This window comes from Lepidochelys kempii, chromosome 2 (assembly GCF_965140265.1).
Source record: "Lepidochelys kempii isolate rLepKem1 chromosome 2, rLepKem1.hap2, whole genome shotgun sequence".
Classification (NCBI taxonomy): domain Eukaryota; kingdom Metazoa; phylum Chordata; order Testudines; family Cheloniidae; genus Lepidochelys; species Lepidochelys kempii.
In genome coordinates, this window is record NC_133257.1 from 18,456,574 (window position 1) to 18,478,963 (window position 22,390).

Genomic DNA, 22,390 nt, shown 5'->3' on the forward strand with positions numbered 1-22,390 from the left:
AATGCCATTGGCCTTCTTGGCAACAAGGGCACACTGCCGACTCATATCCAGCTTCTCATCCACTGTCACCCCTAGGTCCTTTTCCGCAGAACTGCTGCCTAGCCATTTGGCCCCTAGTCTGTAGCGGTGTATTGGATTCTTCCGTCCTAAGTGCAGGACCCTGCACTTATCCTTATTGAACCTCATCAGATTTCTTTTGGCCCAATCCTCCAATTTGTCTAGGTCCTTCTGTATCCTATCCCTGCCCTCCAGCGTATCTACCACTCCTCCCAGTTTAGTATCATCCGCAAATTTGCTGAGAGTGCAATCTACACCATCCTCCAGATCATTTATGAAGATATTGAACAAAACCGGCCCCAGAACCGACCCCTGTGGCACTCCACTTGACACCGGCTGCCAACTAGACATGGAGCCATTGATCACTACCTGTTGAGCCCGACAATCTAGCCAGCTTTCTACCCACCTTATAGTGCATTCATCCAGCCCATACTTCCTTAACTTGCTGACAAGAATACTGTGGGAGACCAGGAGAATCTGATAGGGGGGTTGCTGGTTCACCCCAGTTCCAAGTCCCCACCAGCTGGCTCCAACGGACTGCCCTTTCTGCAAGCAGTGGACAAAGCAGGCGGCTGCCAAACAATGTTATAAGGGAGCATTGCACAACTTTAAACGAGCATGTTCTCTAATAGAATTTGTAAAACAAGGATGTTTTTTTCCAAGTTCCTCAATCCCTAATAACTTTTTAAGTGAAGCTGAGATGTTCTATGGAATTAAAAAGATTTATAGAGTTCAATTCACCAACAATGTCTCTTGACATTGCTCTGCTGCAGAGTCTTCTATTACCCAATACTCCTTTTCTTTTTCCAGTCTGTTTTCTAGGCCTAAAATGCACTAGAATTTGCATTACTGCATTTATGAAGAAAAAACCCAATACAATACAGTAACTCCTCGCTTAGCGTTGTAGTTATGTTCCTGAAAAATGTGACTTTAAGCAAAACGATGTTAAGCGAATCCAGTTTCCCCATAAGAATTAATGTAAGTAGGGGCAGCTAGGTTCCAGGGAAATTTTTTTCACCAGACAAAAGACTATATTATATGTATACAAACAGTATAAGTTTTATACAAACAATTTAATACTGTACACAGCAGTGATGATTGTGAGGCTTGGTTGAGGTGGTGAAGTCAGAGGATGGGATATTTCCCAGGGAATGCCTTACTGCTAAATGATGAACTAGAACAGCTGAGCCCTCAAGGGTTAACACATTGTTGTTAATGTAGCCTCACACTCTACAAGGCAGCACAAATGGAGGGAGGGGAGACAGCATGGCAGACAGAGACTCCTACCTGTGTGTGTGCGAGACAGAGAGAGAGAGAGAGATGCATATTATCCCTTTAAGTATGCTGACCCCACTCTAAGTACATTGCCTTTTTAAGTAGATCAGCAAGCTCCCTCTGTCCTGAGCCCTGTTGTGTGTCCCCCCTGCTCTATGGCTATGGTGTAAGCGGGATGCAGGGGGGAGGGGGACACCCTGACATATTAACCATTCTTCCTCCTCCCCCTCCTCCGCCGCCCTGTACAGCAAGTAGGAGACTCCCTCCAAGGCAGAGGGCAGGAGCAGCACATGGCAGTGCGGGGAGGGACAACTGAACTGCCTGGCAACTGATAGCCTGTTGGGAGGCTACAGCACAGGGAATTTAGGGGAGCGGGAAGCTGATGGGGGGTTGCTGGTTCACCCCAGTTCCAAGTCCCCACCAGCTGGCTCCAACGGGCTGCTCTTTCTGCAAGCAGTGGACAAAGCAGGCGGCTGCCAAACAATGTTATAAGGGAGCATTGCACAACTTTAAACGAGCATGTTCTCTAATAGATCAGCAACGTAACAACGAAACAACGTTAACCGGGACAACTTTAAGTGAGGAGTTACTGTAACTTATACTGTACTCCTAAATACTTACGTGCTTTGTTAAACTGAGTCCTTACTCATTAGATTGTCACAGCTTTTAAAATATACAATAGCTTTTTAGTCCTTTAATACCAAAATAACATAGCACTCAGCACACGAGTTAAATGACATTGACACAGAAGATAAATGACCCTGGTTTGAACAACGAATTCTTCAATGATCTATGGGTATTTGAACTTTTACATGATTAAAGTTGGAGTTTGTTACTGAAACAGATGGCATGGCTGTTAGAGATTAAGGGCATTTTTCCCTTGCATTACTGCATTGTAGCATTTAACATCAGGAAATTTACAGATAATTCAGAATATTACAGCATATGAACTGAAATTGGATTTTCTCTTGCAGATTTGTAAGGTTCTAAACTATTTTAAATTGCATCAAAATTCACAAATTAACTTACCATTTACCTTCCAAAGTACTTTAAGGTAGTAAAATTGAGGTCTTGGCTGTTCATAATTAAAGCTCCCATGACACTTTTAACACAAACCAGATACCTTGTAGCTCTTCTTTGAGTGATTGCACGTGTCAGTTCCAGTGTAGGTACGTGTGTGCTCCCTGCTTGGATGTTGGAGATTTTTTTCCTCAGTGGTACCCATTGGGGTAGCTCAAGTGCCACTGTGTGCTGATAAAAGAGGGAACCACCTCTGGCCCCCCTCAGTTCCTTCTTATCACCAGTCACAGTTGTCAGAGCAATTCCAGACTTGATTAATTCAGTACTTCCCTCGCTTTTTTTTCTATATACACCTCTACCCTGATATAACGTGACCCGATATAACACGGGTTCTCATACAATGTGGTAAAGCAGGCCCTTCCCCACCCCTCCCCCCCCGGGTCTGGGAGGCAGGAGCTGTGGGGGGGGCACTTTGGGTGATTAGCTGGGGACTGGGAGCAGCCCGCTCTGCTTCCCTCGCCCGGACCCAGCCGTGTCGCTCAGGGGAGGGGGCTTGAGGGAAGGGATCCGCCCCTCCCACCCCCCGCACTCACTGGCAGCGGCGGAAGTGGAGCAGTCCAGCCCCAGCCCGCTCCACGGCACTCTGCTTCCCGCCACCAGTAAGTGCAGGGGGCATCCTTTCCCCAAGCTCCCTGCACTCACCGGCGGCAGGAAGCGGAGCGCCACAGCTGGGAGCTGGCAGAGTGGAGCTGGCTGGGGCCCCGTTGCTCTGCTTCCCGCCACTGCTGGTGAGTGCCTGTCGGGGGCGGGGGTGTGGATAGAGGTCAGGGCAGTCAGGAGACAGGGAGCAGGGGGGTTGGGTAGGTGGTGGGGTCCTGGGGTGATTAGGGATGGGGTCTCTGGAGGGGGCGGTCAGGGGACAAGGAGCAGGGGGACCAAAGCAAGTTCGCTATAACGTGGTTTCACATATAACGCGGTAAGATTTTTTGTCTCCCGCAGACCGCGTTGTATCTGGGTAGAGGTGTAGTTGTAAATTTGTAGTTTGTTTTAGAGACAAGGGTGAGGTAAGATCTTTTTTGGACCAGCTTCTGTTGATGAGAGAGGTCCAGTAGAAGATATTACTTCACCCACCTTATCTTTCTAATATCCTGGGACCATCATAGGAGGTACCACACTGCATACAACAACAGTTATTTATGGTTAGTTTAGTCAAATTTTGACAGTTTTAGGGCTAAGTTTCCATTTTGGGTCCTTTATTTGACCATTTTTTCCTCTTTTGGTACTGGTACCAGAATGATGCCTCGCTTGCCAGGGTTTAAGTCCTGCAGATCCTGCGGAAAGCCTATGCTGGTCAACGACCTGCATTCAACCTGCCTGAAATGTTTTGTCAACGATGTGGGAATCTCCTAATGTCACATCTGTAAAGGTTTCAAGCCACGCTCAAAAAAAGATAGGGCAGCGAGGCTTAAATGCTTGCTTTTGGAAGCAACACTTCCATCCCCATAGGAGTAGTCACATGGGGAGAACAGCTGAAGTACATCAACTTCAGTATGGTACGCCCCACTAGAGATGTCTGCGGCTTTTCTGTCCTGTTCCCCTGTACTAAAGAAGAGACTCAGACCTTCCTCAGGTTCCATCTTTCACTCTTCTATGTTAGTCTGAAGCTTGACAGAGGTGGATGCTCCATAAAGCGTTTGGAAGAGAGGCCATCCCTACAACACTCCTTGCCTCCAAAAGGAGGACTGCTGCCTCCGGAGCCTGTGCCAGGTCCATTGAGGCCGTTCCCTAAGGACCGTTATGGAGCAGATGGTACTGATCCCAACCACCCCGGAGGTGTATGCAGCCACAAAAGACTTGCTTTGCCTCTTAGTACTGGTATCGTTGGCAGTAGTAGGCCTGCAGCTAGTACAGTGGCCTGCTTCTCAGACCTCGCACACCAAGATCCTGCAGACTTCTAGCCAACCCTCCACAAAAGCCTCTTGTCAAGAGGAAACCATCCCATGATTTCTCTGGTACCGCCATACCAATAAATATTATTTTACAATGATTCAGATGTTCCATTGTTCTAAAAGCTGGGAATGGGTAACCGGGGATGGATCATTTCATGATTACCTGTTCTGCTCACAAAAAGAAAAGGAGTACTTGTGGCATCTTAGAGACTAACCAATTTATTTGAGCATAAGCTTTTGTGAGCTACAGCTCACTTCAGCAGATGCATTCAGTGGAAAATACAGTGGGGAGATTTATATACATAGAGAACATGAAACAATGGGTGTTCCCATACACACTGTAACCAGAGTGATCACTTAAGGTGAGCTATTACCAGCAGGAGAGCGGGGGGGGGGGGGGGAACCTTTTGTAGTGATAATCAAGGTGGGCCATTTCCAGCAGTTGACAAAAACGTCTGAGGAACAGTAGGGGGTGGAGGGGGAATAAACATGGGGAAATAGTTTTACTTTATGTAATGACCCATCCGCTCCCAGTCTCTATTCAAGCCTAAGTTAATTGTACCCAGTTTGCAAATTAATTCCAATTCAGCAGTCTCTCATTGGAGTCCGTTTCTGAAGTTTTTTTGCTGAAGTATTGCCACTTTTAGGTCTGTAATCGAGTGACCAAAGAGATTGAAGTGTTCTCCAACTGGTTTTTGAACGTTATAATTCTTGATGTCTGATTTGTATCCATTTATTCTTTTATGTAGAAACTGTCCAGTTTGACCAATGTACATGGCAGAGGGGCATTGCTGGCACATGATGGCATATATCACATTGGTAGATGTGCAGGTGAATGAGCCTCTGATAGTGTGGCTGATGTGATTAGGCCCTATGATGGTGTCCCCTGAATAGATATGTGGACATAGTTGGCAACGGGCTTTGTTGCAAGGATAGGTTCCTGGGTTAGTGGTTCTGTTGTGTGGTGTGTGGTTGCTGGTGAGTATTTGCTTCAGGTTGGGGGACTGTCTGTAAGCAAGGACTGGCCTGTCTCCCAAAATCTGTGAGAGTGATGGGTCGTCCTTCAGGATAGGTTGTAGATCCTTGATGATGCGTTGGAGAGGTTTTAGTTGGGGGCTGAAGGTGATGGCTAGTGGTGTTGTGTTATTTACTTTGTTGGGCCTGTCCTGTAGTAGGTGACTCTTCTGGCTCTGTCAATCTGTTTCTTCACTTCAGCAGGTGGGTATTGTAGTTGTAAGAATGCTTGATAGAGCTCTTGTAGGTGTTTGTCTCTGTCTGAGGGGTTGGAGCAAATGCAGTTGTATCGTAGAGCTTGGCTGAAGACAATGGATCGTGTGGTGTGGTCTGGATGAAAGCTGGAGACATGTAGGTAGGAATAGCGGTCAGTAGGTTTCCGGTATAGGGTGGTGTTTATGTGACCATCGCTTATTAGCACCATTGTGTCCAGGAAATGGATCTCTTGTGTGGACTAGTTCAGGCTGAGGTTGATGGTGGGATGGAGATTGTTGAAATCATGGTGGAATTCCTCAAGGGCTTCTTTTCCATGGGTCCAGATGATGAAGATGTCATCAATGTTCATTCCGTCTGGGGCACCTGGCATTGGCCACTGTCGGAAGACAGGATACTGGGCTAGATGGACCTTTGGTCTGACCCAGTATGGCTGTTCTTATGTATGTTGCAGTGATGTAAATCTTTGGTGTTGACATATACTAAAATCTTAACTGTGCACACCCAAGGGATACAAGCTTCACATCACCCGCTTCACCAAACTGCCCCCTCCTGATTCGACATACTGTTGCACCAAATATACTAAATTCTTATCACTTGGAAGTAGTTGCAGAAGAACAGGTTGAGGAAGCAGAATAAAGTTGAAGTGCATCATCTATGATATATAATATTTGGAGTAATTTTAAGGTGTATGATTATGGATAGAGAGGAGGTTATATAAAAATTAAGACTTAACTTTTCACTTCCTTGCTTTTGTAGCTTTATTCAGGTATTTTATAACTACATCTAACTGCTTCACAATAAAGTTTTAAAATATTTTAATTACATTAATAAAATAATAGGTTTTTTAAATTGCTTTTACAAAATACAAGTTTTCAGCCAAAAACACTGCATGGTAACTCTTTAAGTAGCTATTCTTCCATAATTAGTTCCAGTGCTATGGAGGATGGGGACAGTTGTTATGAACATTCAAAAATTTATAAAGAGTAGGAGATGCTTAGGTAAAATCTTTAAACTTTTTAGTCACATGAAAATAATTTCTGCTGATTTGAGTAGTTTCATCAGAAATCAACGACATTCTTCACATGAGTAGAAATTACATACATAAATTAATAACTGCATTGTTTTAGTTTATAAATCCCTCTCCACCAAGGAGTTCAAATAGCAGAGCAAACAGCTAATATGCAATAAAACTTGAAAGCAGAAGAAAAATTTAAGAACTCTGAGTGACAATGTTATTAGTGAGGTGGGTGAGGTAATATATTTTATTGGACCAACTTCTGTTGGTGAGAGAGACTAGCATTTGAGCCACACAGTGCTCTTTGTCAAGTCTGGGAAAGGTACTCAGAGTGTCACAGCTAAATGCAAAGTCAAACAGATAGTTTAGCATACATAGTTAGTATTAGGGCTGTCAAGCCATTAAAAAAATTAATCACAATTAGTCGCACTGTTAAATGATAATAGAATACCATTTATTTGAATATTTTTGAGTGTTTTCTACATTTTCAAATATACTGATTTCAATTACAAAACAGAATACAAAGTGTACAGGGCTCACTTTACATTTAATTTTGATTACAAGTATTTACACTGTAAAAAAACAGAAGAAATAGTATTTTTCAATTCACCTGATACAAGTACTGTAGTGCAATCTCTTTATCGTGAAAGTAGAACTTACAAATGTAGAATTATGTTAAAAAAAAAACTGCATTCAAAAATAAAACAATGTAAAATGTTAGAGCCTGCAAGTCCACTCAGTCCGATTTCTTGTTCAGCCAATCGCTCAGACAACAAGTTCTCACTTTCTGGTGGCATTGTAAATAAGAAGAGGGTAACATTATCTCCTGCAAATGTAAACCAACTTGTTTGTCTTAAGCGATTGGCTGAACAAGAAGTAGGAAGGAATGGACTTGTAGGCTCTGAAGTTTTACATTGTTTTTGAGGCCAGTTGTGTAACAAAAAAAACTGCATTGTATGTTGCACTTTCATGACAAAGAGATTGCACTACAGTACTTGTATGAGGTGAACTGAAAAATACGATTTCTTTTGTTTATCAATTTTACATTGCAAATATTTATAATAAAAATAATATACACTTTGATTTCAATTACAACACAGAATACAATATATATGAAAATGTAGAAAATCATCCAAAATATTTAATAAATTTCAGTTGGTATTCTGTTGTTTAACAGTGCGATTAAAACTGCGATTACTCGCAATTAATTTTTTTAATCATGATTCTTTTTTTTTAGTTAATCACATGAGTTAACTGTGATTAATCGACAGCCCTAGTTAGTACATATTCTAAAGGACCATTCAAGGTGAAATGGACTGTTATCACTCCTGTAGTCACAGGACAAAATGGGAGGTTAGTGAGTTACAGATTCTTTTAATAAGCCATAAATCCAGTGTCTTTATTAAAACCATGATTTTTAGTGTCTAGCAAAGTTATGAATTTAAGCTCCCAGACTCATCTTTTGAAAGTGTTGCGCAGGTTTCCTTTGAGGATGAGGCCTGATAGGTCAGATATAGAGTGATTGCTTTGTGAAAAGTGTTCATCCATAGGTGATATGGTGTTTTTGTCTTTTATCATTCTCCTGTGTGAGTTCATTTGAGAGCATAGTGATTGTCTGGTTTCAAATTCATAACTTTGCTAGACACTAAAAATCATGTTCTTAATAAAAACGTTGGATTTATAGCTTACTACAAGAGTCTGTAACCCGCTACCCCCCGTCATGCTGTCTGAAATGGCTCACGACAGTGAGTGTCAACCTCGGGGCAGACAGTCAGAAAGCAGTGCTGACACCCCAAACTGGTGGTATGTTCTAGAATTAGATTTCACCAACTCAATAACAAATGTGAACTCCTATAACAGTCTTACCATGGAGTCACAGACAGTCCCCCGGGTGCACTATCTTGCCACCCAAGCAAGCTGTACTTAGTGATAAATGGTCACTTGCACCATAGATCATAAAATATTCAGGTTGCTCCCAGTCCCAGGAGACCAGTCACTTACCACAGGTCAGTTTGTACCTTAGACCTTAGTAAACTCCTAACTAAGGATTTATTAGCTAGAAAAAAGAAATGACAAGTTATTTACAGGTTAAAGCAGGCAACATGTAATACAAATGAGTTGCAGTCTATGGTTCCAAAAGGTGACAGAGATATAGTAATCTGTCAGCATTGAATGTCTTCTAGGGCTAACCCAGGTTGATCTTGGAGATATCTGCTTTTTGTTTCCTAGCTTCAGCCCTCTGAGAGTCCAAACAGCAAAGAGTTGAAGAATTTTCATGTCTGCTATCTTTACTTTCTGCTTTCAGAATTCATGTTGATGAGATGAGCTTCCTTGCACGTAGCACTTTTATTGATGTAAGGAGGACGTTAGCCAAATCTTTGTATTGTGATGCTTCACAATTGCCTAGTTTTGATAGTCCTCCTTGATGGACAGGGGAAACACTCCTCCTGTCTGAGTTCACAAGTTTAGAGCAGGCATTTTTACAGTTATAAAGCAAAACTTATGTATTGCCTTATAGCATGGGATACAGACATTACAAGTAAGATTAATGCATGCTGGAACTTACAACCATTTTATAGACTAAACACTAAATACATCCTTACAAGTCTAACACCTATGTTGAACAATACTAACATACAGGTAAGTTGGTCTGGTTTCCAGCTATGAATGTGTCAATGCTCAGCTGATGCCTACAGCCTTGGCAAGAGCTGGTCTACCAGCAGCACACCCCTTTTTATCCTGACTACAGAGGTGTTAAAGAGCCACTTCACCTTGAACTGTCCCTTAGAATATGTGCTATCTGCTCAACCTTGTATTTAAGTGTGAAACTGACCTGAGGAAGAGCTCTATGTATCTAGAAAGCGTATCTCTCTCACCAACAGAAGTTGGTCCAATAAAAGATACTACCTCGTCCACCTTGTCTCTCTAATATCCATGTACCGATATGGGTACAACAACACTGCATACAACAATGTTATTAGTATCCTTCCATGTTCCAATTCAATACTAAAAGATATTTTAATTACAAACCACTAAAAGATAAACATGTACAGTATTTTAGCATGCTCTAATGTTACTTGGCAAGCAAAGGCTAATAAGTGTCTAAACAAAGAACTGTGTTGTTTCTTCCTACTAATTAGTGCCATTTGCAAGAATGACTGCTGATTGTCTTTTTAAATGTGGAAGCTGCAGAATATATGTTCAGGAGCACGTTATTTTCCAAAATTAATTCTCTTTTTGAATTCTTTGCTTTTTCTTTCCTATGTTGCTTTTGCCTTTCCTGATCGAAGGCTAGGAGAGTAAGTCTATGTTTTAATAAGCCCTTTGTTTTTCTAGTGAATTTGTTGACATTTTTATCACCCTACTTGTTTCTTTCATTAGTTTTTTTAAAATTTATTTGGGAAGATTCCATTTATTAAAAAAATATGTACACTATGTATATTTTTAAACTTAATTAAAATTGAGGATGATTACTGGTGTTGTTTCCTATATAATTGTGCGTGTAAAACTTACTTGCTTTCCTTTAACAATTTATGATGAGCCTTTTTAATTCCTTCGTTACCTTGGGACACACACCTGCATTCTTTATATCCTAAAATTCAGAGTTTTGAATATTACATTACCTGGTCATGTATTTATTGTAGCGTCCATAACTAGTTATTAAACTTCTTAGTTGGGATTCCTTGTTTGAAAAATCTGTTATTACATAAAGTGGGAGGAGGTGGGGAAGGAGAGGTAAACTACAATCAATGTGAGATCTTGTTACATAATGACATCAAAGTTTTTGTAATGGCTTTTTCCCCTTCTATAGGATTCCCAGAGCAGGCAAGGAGGATACAGTATGCATCAGCTTCAGGGAAATAAGGAGTATGGAAGCGAGAAGAAGGGTTATCTCTTAAAGAAGAGTGATGGGTATGTAGTTGGAGTATATAATATACTAATATGAATTGTTTTATATAATTGATCACCATCAATATACAGTGTATGCGCTGAATTTTTTGAGTTTGTACATTTTAAAAACATACATGATTAAAAGAATTCTTTTAATTTACTGATTAGAATGCTTGCATATCTCATTTGTGAAGTGCTTATTTTCTCTTTAGACATTGTTAAAACTTAGAATTTATGAAAACTATTTAGAAATAAAAAGTCAATGTTGTTTGGTATATCAATTCATGTGGTGTGTAACATAGAGACATCTGAATCACACTTCATGGAGATATGTAAACCTGTGATTAACTTGTGTGTTAAATTTTTATTACTTGTCCCATTGGATGTGCAGAAGATGTTGTTTACTTACCCCATTTGATATCATTTAGTGCTCTTGAAAATCCAGAATTTCTACATTTGAACATAAACTACTAGATTCAGATACTTCTCAATTCATATTATACACAATTTTAACCCTTTTTGAGACATACTTCTCTGGGCCGTTTGAGTAAAGTTTTCAAAAGCACCTTAGAAACTTAAGAGCCTAAGTCTGTGTTTCAAAAATGACTTCGGTCCTTAGGACCTAGCTCTCTCTGAGAGCTGCTCAATTTTAAAATGGGACTTATGCTCTTAAGTCAGTGAGGCACTTCAGAAAACGTTACCCTTTATAAATAAAAATACAATGGTTAAAAGTTGAACATTTTGGTGTCTAAATGTTTGATTTGAAATTCTTGATTTTCAGGCTCATAGCGTTAACTATAAAATAGAATACGATTTATGTATCTGTAGAAAACTGAGAGAATTATAGTAGTTTACAGGCCGATCCTGCAAGCCTATACTCACTCAAGGTGTTCCATGGGCTTCAGTTAGCCAGCTAATGAAAGGCATATTTAAATGAGCAAGTGTTTGCTAGGTTCAGAGATTTAATTTGTAATATTTATATTTTATTTACCAAAAAGTTATTACTTCAAGCAATTTGAATGTAGCATTAAGGATGAAAAAATAAAACACTCAAAGATCAGGAAATACATATCTAACTTTAAAAATGTAATCTTAACTCTTTTTCCTTATGCCAAGACCTTAAAGAGGTTCTCTCTTTGAATTAAGTTATTAAAAATGTTTATTACATTATAAACTGGAATTTCTTGCAGAATCTTACATACAGGTTTCATGCATATCTTATTTTCTAAGTATCATTAATATCTACAAATAAAGCAATTTAAAAAAAGGTTTAGTAGTTTTAGAATCCTTAACTATTCTGATGTCACCAGTCATTTCACATGGGATATTAAACCAGCTGCAAGAAGATAACTGCACTTTTCTACAGACAAGAATAATATTTTAACCAAACCTTTGTGACTTAGAAAAAAATCCAAACTTTAACATTTGAAATCTGAAAAATAGTCAGACCTGCAGTGTGAAGGTTGTTTAACAACTTGAGTCATTTTTAGTGCTAGGGCATCAGAAAAGTAAATCTTCTAGCACTAAGATGTTAAGATTTTATTATTATGAAAGAACAGTCTGACTTAATTTTGTTACCTACATTCCATCTGGGTGGTTCTTTTGTTAGCTTCACTTATTTTGTTTCTTTGGTGACAAAAAATGCACAGCCACTGTGTGAGAGCTCTGTCAACCAATAATTCTTTTTCTTTTTAATGCTCCAAAATTTTCAGACATTGCTGTCTTCTTCAACATACATAAATTATATAAAACAGATTACAGTAGTCACCCCTTTAACAACTTTTGTATTAGCTGCAAAGATAGGGTGAGGAATGGGAAGACAGGCCAGAATTACATATTAGTGTAATGACAGGTTTCAGAGTAGCAGCTGGTTAGGCTGTATTCGCAAAAAAAAGGAGTACTTGTGGCACTGAATGCATCTGATGAAGTGAGCTGTAGCTCACGAAAGCTTATGCTCAAATAAATTGGTTAGTCTCTAAGGTGCCACAAGTACTCCTTTTCATATTAGTGTAATCTATTCATTGAAAAAATGGAACATTGTGTGGTCATGCGAAATGTTAAATGTGAAATCATAATCCAGATTCTTTATTGCCAGTGTTTTCTGTCTGTAGATGCCAGACTTCTTCCCAAAGATAACATACATTGGTGCCCTAGATATTAGAGAAGTGAAGTCATTAAAAGACCAGTCCAGTCTGTAGTTCATTTACTCCCTATTAATCTAGTAGCACATCAGGAACAGGAGTTACATCAATCAAGTGAGGGCAATGTAGATAAAAGCAGGTAGGAAAGTCTGCAATACTGTCCCAGTGCTCTTGAATGAGGTATTAGTGCTGATGAAAGTTCAGGGACCACTTGGTTTTCCTCTTCTATATAGTGATTTAAGGTATGAATAAAAATAAAAGCCTCAGTAGTGAAAAAAGTAGAAGCTGAACAGCATCTTTTCTTCAGGGAACATAGAGTGAAGATAGCCAACTAACACAGCTTTTATACAGAAATGTGTTGATGGGAGAGGATCCAATTTTCTGCTTTGAACCTTTAAATAGAACAAATTTAAATAATTGTTTTCTGTCTCTGAAAAATATTAAATGCACAGCATCAGAACTGCATAGCCTTAAGATAATTGGTACGAGAGTGGAGGTTTTTCCTGCTCCCCATCCCATATAAGAGATGAGGAAGAGTTGGAGAATAGGATTCATATAAGCATAATCTATTGAACTGGGAATTTAACTCAGAGAAATCCTAAAAACATTGATTAGAATCCTACTGTAGTTCTATTTTAATCAGTTTCAAGTACTTTGTAGGCTTAGAAGCATGGGGACTACATGAATGATCAGACAGAGTGATAAGCCTTTTAATGTACAAATGCCTTTTTCAAAGAGAATTTAATTTATGACCTTTCAATCAGAGATAAATCAGGGACATGAATTGTTAACTTTGTGGTGGATACAGTTATACATTTTTTTTGTTTGTTTTAAAACGTGGAGACATAAATGAAAAATTTAAGTTAAGCCAAATCAGGTTTGGATTATGTCACTTTTTTATTATTTTACATGAAGAATTCTCCTCACCTGATTAGAAAAGTGAAATTAGGTGTTCGTTTTATTTAAAAGCTTCCATTTATTAAACTAATGCAGTTAATGTAATAAAGCATAAAGAGAAGTGATAACATTTTCAAAAGTAAATTAGGTACTTAGGCACCTAAGTTTAATTGAAAATCAGTGGGACTTGAGCTCCTAAGGGCTGAAGACTCTTTTGAAAATGGGAATTAAGCACTTTTGAAAATTTTACCTAAATCAGTTGGTTTGATGGAGAGTGTGTTGGCTTGCTAATCTATTTTAAATGTAAACAGTATGATAAACGTGTTTATTATCTTTAACTTCTGTTTGTCCTCCAAGTTTGTTGTACAGACAAACTAAAAGGAGCAGTAATTATGTTTGGTTCTTGATATATTGTCCTGTTATTTTTTAGGCTAAGGAAAGTGTGGCAGAGAAGAAAGTGCACTGTCAAAAATGGAATTCTTACCATATCACATGCAACAGTAAGTTGACTTTTTTATACTCCATTATTGCCATAGTGAATTCAATGAACTCAATCCCTGTGAATCTATTGACTGAATTAATATAGATCTGTTATGTGACTATTTAAAGTATGGTGAATAAATACCTCTTCTACCTAGATAATTTAATACCTGTTCACTTATTTGTGAAAAATTGAAAACCATTCAGTTAAGCAAAATAAATGAAAACATAAAAGATTGATCGAATGGTAACATATAATTAATCTATATTGTGTATAATAAAAAATCTAGCATGAAGTAGGTTTTTTGTTATATTTGTTCTTTTGTACACACTGACTTCCAAAGTAAATGCTGAACTGTTTTAGGCTGCTGGAACCTGTTAAGATTTTACCGTGATTTACATTAAACAGCTTGTTGTTAGAGCTAATTCAATAATAAAAATGTATTTGTGAATAATGTATTTGGCAAGTGACAAAATTTTTTGGAGAAATTATTCACAATGAATAAGTCATCTAGTTTTACTTTGTTAGAAATGTTGCTAACTTCCAGGTTTGAGGCATCTAGCTGTTGCTGGGACTCAATGGGAACAACTGAAATCAACAGACAATATTAAAGAGCACATCTTATTCTTTGCACATTAATAGTAGTAAAATTTGCCCCACAAACTGCAATTTTTTACTACTTTTATAAATAAAATTAGACCATATAAATAGTATCACATTGTTTTGCCTATCTAGCCATTGGAATAGAGCTGTTGCCAAGTGTTCGGGGCTTATGTTACATATGAGTGGGGTGCAACAGTCTGATTAATGTATTGATTTAGTAAACACTTTCACCAGTTCTGGAGATTTAGGACAGATTCCCGTTGCTTTCAATGGACTTTAGGATGTGGCCCTTAAATATCTTGTGCCGAATAATGTTAGTCCATGGGCAGTTACAACAGATTAACTAAGAAAATGTTTTCCTTGGCAAGTGAATTGGCGTTTAATACATTTATACTGAGGTGCTAATACTAATTTAAAAATATTTTAATAGAACATTCGTACCCAGTTTTAACAGCTGGAATCACATCCTCAATTGCTTTCGTGAATTACATGTTCATCTTACCTATGATTATTGTAATTAAGTGTCAGCCAGATCAATTATGTTCTTGGCTGAACTATTTTTTCCTTCTCCCATAGGCTGCTACATAAAAATATTTTCTTCACTTTTTGTGTTCAGGTAGCAAGTGGGGATGCTGCTCAGACTTCTGTGCAACATTACTCAAACTCCATAAAGGAGGCAAAGTTTGTCTTTGGATCTCACTCTGGATATACAAATGAGTCTATAATTTGATCTATAAGCTTGAACTTTTTCCATCCACTTCGGGCAATGATCTCATCACATAGCTTAAATTAGGCAGGTTGAGGCCTGATTGGTATTTGCATGGGTGCTCAGCTAGAATGGTGGTATGATGTGAGAACTTCAATAGAACAAAAGACGATGATGATGCAAGATGCCTTATAGTGATAGATCCAGAGAGTTCAAACTGTTTAACTTAACAAAGAGAATATTAAGGGGTGACTTAATTACAGTCTATAAGTATTTACATGGGAAACAAATATTTAATAATGGGTTCTTCAATCTATCAGAGAAAGGTACTACACAATCCTGTGGCTAGAAGTTGAAGTTAGACAAATTCAGACTAAAAAAAAAGGCATAATTTTTAAATGTTAATTAACAATTAGAACAGTTTACCAATGGTTGTGGTGGATTCTCCATCACTGATGATTTTTAAATCGAAATTGGATGTTTTTCTAACAAATATGCTCTAGGAATTATTTTTGAGAAGTTCTATGTTCTGTGTTATACAGGAGGTCAGACTAGATGATCACAATAGTTCCTACTGGCCTTTGAATCTGTGAATTTGGTGTTGCTGAAACAGATGGTGACACCTTTCCCTGTAAGCCAGTGTTAAGTTTATAATGCATTGTGCTGGTGGAGGTGTCATCTATCAGATGAGGTGTAAAACCTGGTCTTTACCACTTCAGGTAACTACAGATTCCAGATCTTTCACAAGTATTGGAAGGGGTGTTATTGTGACTTTTAATCATTTCCAGTTGGCTAATTTCATTCTTCCTACGCAAAAACACCTTAAAGATATTTTTTGCTTTACTGAAGTGGAGAGTTGTTGTATGCTGTGAAATGACTGGTATCTTCTACCTCAGTGATGGTAGCATTTGACCAGTGGATGAAGTGAGATGTGTGAGTTTTAATTCATAAAATCAATTTGTAAATGTTGTAAAGGGCTTTGTCAGACAGATTCAATTAGTTATTATTTATTATTATAATATACCACTATTCTTGAGATTAATATCATCTTGGCAAATGACATATAATACAGGATTGGTGTTCCAATGTTGGTATAGGTTCATACGCTGGTATTACTTGTACTGGCATTGCTGAAAACTTGTCAAAACTCACATTGCTACTGGCACAGTGTATCTTCACCAGTACCCCTGCTAACTCAGCAAGTGACAGAGACTCCTTTACGCTTATCTAAATTACAGTAGTTCCATCATAGCTCCTGAAAGGGAAATCTCTACAGGAGCTTCAGTGCCTTCTCCTGATTTTGCAAGTTTTTATTTGATAATTAAGCAACAGGATAAAAATTGATTGCGAACACTAACTTAAGAGAAATATGTTATGATTATCTTTTGGGACGAAAAGCACAAAAGAATGCCTGATTCATATTCAGGTAAGAATATCAGTCTGTTCATTTACCCTCCTGTGTTTGCTTAGTTATAGGGTCTGTTTTATTTAGATGAATAAATAACAGGATGACAAATGATTTCTCAGAATTCCTCACAATGAACAATTACAATTATCTGTCACAAAGGACGTTATTTGCAAGGAATTTTTCTTCAGTGAACAAGTTCTCAAATCCTTCCAAAAAATTGTTAGTTACTCTTGGTGAAATAGGTATAAAGACCAAAAACTGATTACAATAATTTGGATTGCAGCTTGGGTATGAATTAAGCCTACGTTTACTGCTCAGTATTTGATTTCAAACTGCCCCCCCCCATATCTGATCCAGAGTAGTTTTTTCAGGAGTTGTTTGACTTAAGGCTTACAGTTGACCTAAGGACAAAGTTAGTTCCGGTACTATGTTAAATCTGATGTCTGATCACAACTCATATTGACAAAAAGAAAAGGAGTACTTGTGGCACCTTAGAGACTAACCAATTTATTTGAGCATGAGCTTTCGTGAGCTACAGCTCACTTCATCGGATGCATACCGTGGAAACTGCAGCAGACTTTATATACACACAGAGAATATGAAACAATACCTCCTCCCAGCCCACTGTCCTGCTGGTAATAGCTTATCTAAAGTGATCATCAGGTTGGGCCATCTCACTTTGGATGGGCTATCACCAGCAGGAGAGTGAATTTGTGTGGGGGGGTGGAGGGTGAGAAAACCTGGATTTGTGCTGGAAATGGCCCAACCTGATGATCACTTTAGATAAGCTATTACCAGCAGGACAGTGGGCTGGGAGGAGGTATTGTTTCAGCCTGTATGTTTTGTATAAACCACCAAGGAGCTGCCAGATCTCCCCCCCTCTACAAGACAGCACTCAAACTTTGGAATTGATGCACCCATCACAATGTACTCATCTCAGCTGTCTATCTACCAGGGATACAGAACGTTACAGCCGACAGTCTCAGTTGCAATTTTCTCACAACAATGAGTGTGTACTGAATTCAGAGGTGCTTCAAGATATATCCACTCGTTGGGGAACCCTGACTATGGATCTCTTCGTTACTTAATGGAACAAGAAAGGTCCATTGTTGCTCTCATCTTCCCACAGGACAGGGCCCACTTGTATGTGTTTTCCCAGTTTCCTACTCTATCCAAGATTCTGTTGAAATTTCAATGAGACAAAGCGAGAGTTATTCTGATTGCCCCTCTTGACCTTGATAACTCTGGCTCCCTTACCTGATACAGATGGCAATATGCCCTCCGGCTTCTCTTCAGCCCATCCCTCACCTGCTCTCTCAAAACAATGGGCTGACCCTTCACCCCAACCCACGGGTCCTCCATCTCCAGGCTTGGCTCCTTCTTAGTTCCAAGGCTGAGAGGCAGAATGCTTTGACAAGCTGAAAGATGTGTTGCAACACAACAAAAAGTTGGGCACTTGACATACTTATCTACAAAATGGAAACGACTCCAAGTTTGTGTCATTTCAGACACACAGACCCAACCTCATCTTTCCTCCCTCTGATTTTGCACTACATTTTAAACTCTCACTCAGCTCCCTTAAGGTTCATCTTGCGGCAAAATTGGCTTCCCACTTGGTGTTTGCTCACCCACTAATGCATAGATTCTTAAAGGGCACTGGGAATCTCTTCCCGTATGTGACACCACCCTGGGACACTCCAGCCTGGCAAACTGGCCTTTTTTTTTAAAGACAGAGTAACTCTAAGGCCATATCCCAAGTTTCTCCCTACTTTCTCTGCACTTTCCATATGAATCAACAGATCCATCTCCCTGTTTTTTCCCAAAACCACATTGTGACAACTGGGAGATAATTGTGCATATGCTAGATATTAGAAGGACATTAGCATTCTACGTGGACAGGACTAAGGACTTCAGGAAATCCCCTAAACTCTTCCTTTTGTCCACAGAAAGATCCAAAAGCTCTGTGATATCAGCTCAAAGACGATCCAATTGGGTCTCTAGTTGCATTAATCACTTATCAAGGGCTCAATTTGCTTCCGTCCAGAGTCCCTACTCGCTCCATGAGGTCAGTTTCTACCTCAATCACATTCCGTAGGGTTACCCCATCTCAGCAATCTGTAGAGCAACGACTTGGGCCTCTGCCCATACTTTTGCAGAACATTATGCGATCACTGAAGATTTGGCCGCTGACACCATCTTCAACTCCACAGTACTCTCTGTAGTAAAAGACTCCACTCCGAAGTCCCAGCCTCCAGTATTGGGTACTGCTCGGGAGTCACCTACAGTGGAGCACCCATAGGGACGCTACTTGAAGAAGATGAAGTTATTCACCTTGTGCAGTAACGATGGTTCTTCGAGATGTGTGTCCCTATGGGTGCTTCACAACCTGCCCTCCTCCCCTCTACTTCGGAGTTCTCTATAGGGCTCTGCGGTAGAGAAGGAAGTGAGGGGGGTTCTCCCGTGCAGTGCTAAATAGCCTCGAGGCAGACCACAAGGGAGGGGAGGGCACATGCGCAGGCTCACCGGGACACTTCTACCGAAAATCTCTGATTAGAGGCACAGGGGCACACATGCACCCATAGGGGGACACATCTCAAAGAACCATCGTTACTGCACAAGGTGAGTAACTTCCTCTTCCTCCGCTCCTACATTCCCAGGAGTGGCTGGGAGAGTGGGGAGCCAAATTCTTACCGTATGAAGGAAGGAAGCAAGAAAGCATGACATGCCCACTAAAGATACCCAGGAGCTATGGATGTGCCATCCTCCCCTGAAATTCTAGGGATGGCCCGCATAATTTCCCTCTTCCCCCAAAAGATGCCATTGAGAGGAGATAGCTGCCCACTGGCTTCCTCTCCCCCTCCTTCTTCACCCAAGAAAATTGAAGGTAAGGAACACCTTTTGAGGATAGAAGTTTGTCTGGAGACATAGGAATGTGGGTCATTGTGGGGCAAAGTTTGTTAGGGTCAAGTAAGAATCCAAACTTTTTGGATATCTGTCCAAATCCCAAAGCTTTAGAGGCCCTAATAACTTATATATAAAATATTGGGTAGGATTTTGAAAGAGTTTAAAGTTTATATAACACTTTGGAATCCATATCACTGTGAAAATATAAAACTTGATTGTCACAGAATATTCATGGCTTTTGTTTTGCCATTTAGCATGTGTTTTGCTCAAGGGAGATAACTAAAATTGTGGTATTGCAGGTCCAGACTGAGATGCATTGCCAGAGATCTGAGAGACGGTTGCACTGTGTTTGCCTCTAAGTCTGGATATAGTGATGATATCAATTAGATTGCAAGCTGTCTGTGAGATTGCAAGCTCTTTGTGGCAGGAATAGTCTTCTCAGTGTATAACTGCACATCACTTAATACAGTGAGGCCCTGATCTGATTGAAGAGTCTAGTTGATACCACAATACAAGTTATAAATGCCAGGTTTTTTCATCTATTGTAAATTTCCAACCCTATCCCTAAAAATGCAGATAAGCCAATCTGGTAGCACAGAGCATGGAGCTACCATTCAAGACATCTGTGTTCAGTGAGACACTTGGGAATTCAGACTCTGTACCCCTATCAAAACCAGAGACTTTTTGATCAATGTCCAGGGTAAGATGCCAGCTCTCTTATTACCTAGTTATTTCTTGCTGTCTGTTACATAGAGCAAGATTCTTATTATGCTGGTCACTTCCTATGTAAAGTGAGTTAGCTGGCTAGGGATAGATGAGCTGCCAAATAAATCTTAAAACGAAGGCTTTTAGAGTAGCTGCAAGGAAGCAAAGTTTGGGACATTGCCAGGAAATAGCTTGTTTCTTCTTTGAGTGCTTGCTCATGTCGAGTCTATTCTAGGTGTGCACAGTAGGTCATTGGAGATTTTTGTCTTAGCGCTATCCATAGGGTTGGTAGTGGCTCTCCCTTGAGTGTCGCACTCATGTGTCGGTATATCAGGCACTGCTGGCCCTATGCCCTCTCAGTTCCTTCTGACCACCTGTGGTGGTTAGTTGGAGAGCATTTCCTGGCATAGCAAGATCTAGCTGTTTCGTCTCTTCTGACGTTGAGCCTTAGGGCCTTGTAAACAGTAGTTTATAGTAGTTAGTGTTAAGTAGTTGGTAAGTATAGTTGGGAGTTAGAATCTCAATGGGAACTTCGCCCCAGGTGGGGCATGCCCCAGTCTCCGGAGTTTAAGCCCTATGCGGACTGTAACAGGCCTTTGCCTGTAAGTGACCCCCACAGCAGCTGCTGCAAGTGCTTGGGGAATGCCATGTGAAGGACAAGTGTTGTATTTGTAAAAATTTTCAACCCAGCACTCAGAGCGGGATATTCATTTGCGGGCTCTCCTCATTGGAGGCTGCCCTTCGTCCAGCTTCCAAATTGTCCTGCCAAGACTCACCTCATGCCTCGCCCTCTGGCACCCCTGGCACTTCTCGTGTCAAATGAGGAACGCAGGCTACTCACTCTGGATTTCAGGAGGGCGCTGGCCTTCTACATAGATAGAACAAAGCCATTCCGTAAGTCAATGTAGTTGTTCATTGTAGTGGCAGACAGAATGAAAGGTCGTCCAGTGTCTGCTCAGAGGATTTCGTCCTTGATCACGGCCTGCATCTACTATTGCTAAGAGCTGGCGAAGGTACCTCCGGCAGCAATTGTGATGGCACACTCGACTAGGGCACAAGCGTCATCAGTAGCCTTCCTGGCACAGATACCAATCCAAGAGATCTGTAGGGCTGCTACCTGGTCATCTGTCGACACGTTCACATCTCATTATGCGCTTCCCCAGCAAACTCGAGGCAATGCTGGCCTTGGCAGAGCAATGCTGCAAGCGGCAAGACCGTGAACTAAGCCCACTTCCATTGATACTGCTTGTAAGTCACCTAGAATAGAAGCGACATGAGCAATCATTCGAAGAAGAAAAAATGGTTACCTACCTTTTGTAACTGTTGTTTGAGGTGTGTTGTTCATGTCCATTCCATTATCTGCCCTCCTGCCTCTCTGTCGGAGTTGCTGGCAAGAAGGAACTGAAAGGGCTTAGGGTAATGCTCCTGATATACTGGGAGCTCCTGATATACTGACACAAGAGCGCAGCACCCAAGGGGGCACCCCAGCTGGTTCTACGGATACCGCTAAGGCAAAAATCTCGGATGACCGTGCACATGGGCCTGGGCACACCTAGAATGGAATGGACATGAGCAACACATCTCGAAGAACAATGGTTGTGAAAGGTAGGTAACCATTTTTTTTTTGAAAGAGGATTAAAAATGAAAGGAGATCTCAAATTTAGAGGCCAAGTGTGTAAGGTTTTAGACTAACATTTAAAGGCCTAGTGCAGTGATACTCAGACCATAGTCGTTTGGGAGCCAAATTAGCAATCAACATTACCCAAAAGAGCCCCAGTAGTGTGAATTCATTGTTTCATTTACTATAGTACTATATATTCATGTTTAAACAGTATTACAAGGAAAATATTTAGTTTATGTATATGTGTGTATATAAATTCATAAATATATAAATTCTCATAGTAAAATGACTGACCAAGTATTATTATTTTATCAACTATAATTGGTTAATAAAATAGGAAAAACATCCTGATTGGTTAATAATTAAATCACTCTGTGTTTTAATATCACATCCTGCAAAGAGCTACAGGAGACTCTTTAAAGAGCCACTTGCAGCTCCGAAGCCTCAATCTAAGTATCACTGTCTTAGTGTGTACTTCTCTTAGTAG

The 22,390-nt window shown here is 40.0% G+C and overlaps 1 protein-coding gene across 2 annotated transcripts in view; it reads left to right on the top strand.

The window, feature by feature from the left end:
* ASAP1 (ArfGAP with SH3 domain, ankyrin repeat and PH domain 1) overlaps positions 1 to 22,390 on the top strand; it is a 329,105-nt gene that overhangs the window by 196,294 nt on the left and 110,421 nt on the right. For both annotated transcript variants that reach the window (XM_073330123.1, XM_073330124.1), the window contains exons 12-13: positions 10,358 to 10,458; positions 13,906 to 13,975. In XM_073330123.1, the coding sequence (XP_073186224.1) occupies positions 10,358 to 10,458; positions 13,906 to 13,975 (171 nt within the window). The remainder of the gene's footprint in view (positions 1 to 10,357; positions 10,459 to 13,905; positions 13,976 to 22,390) is intronic.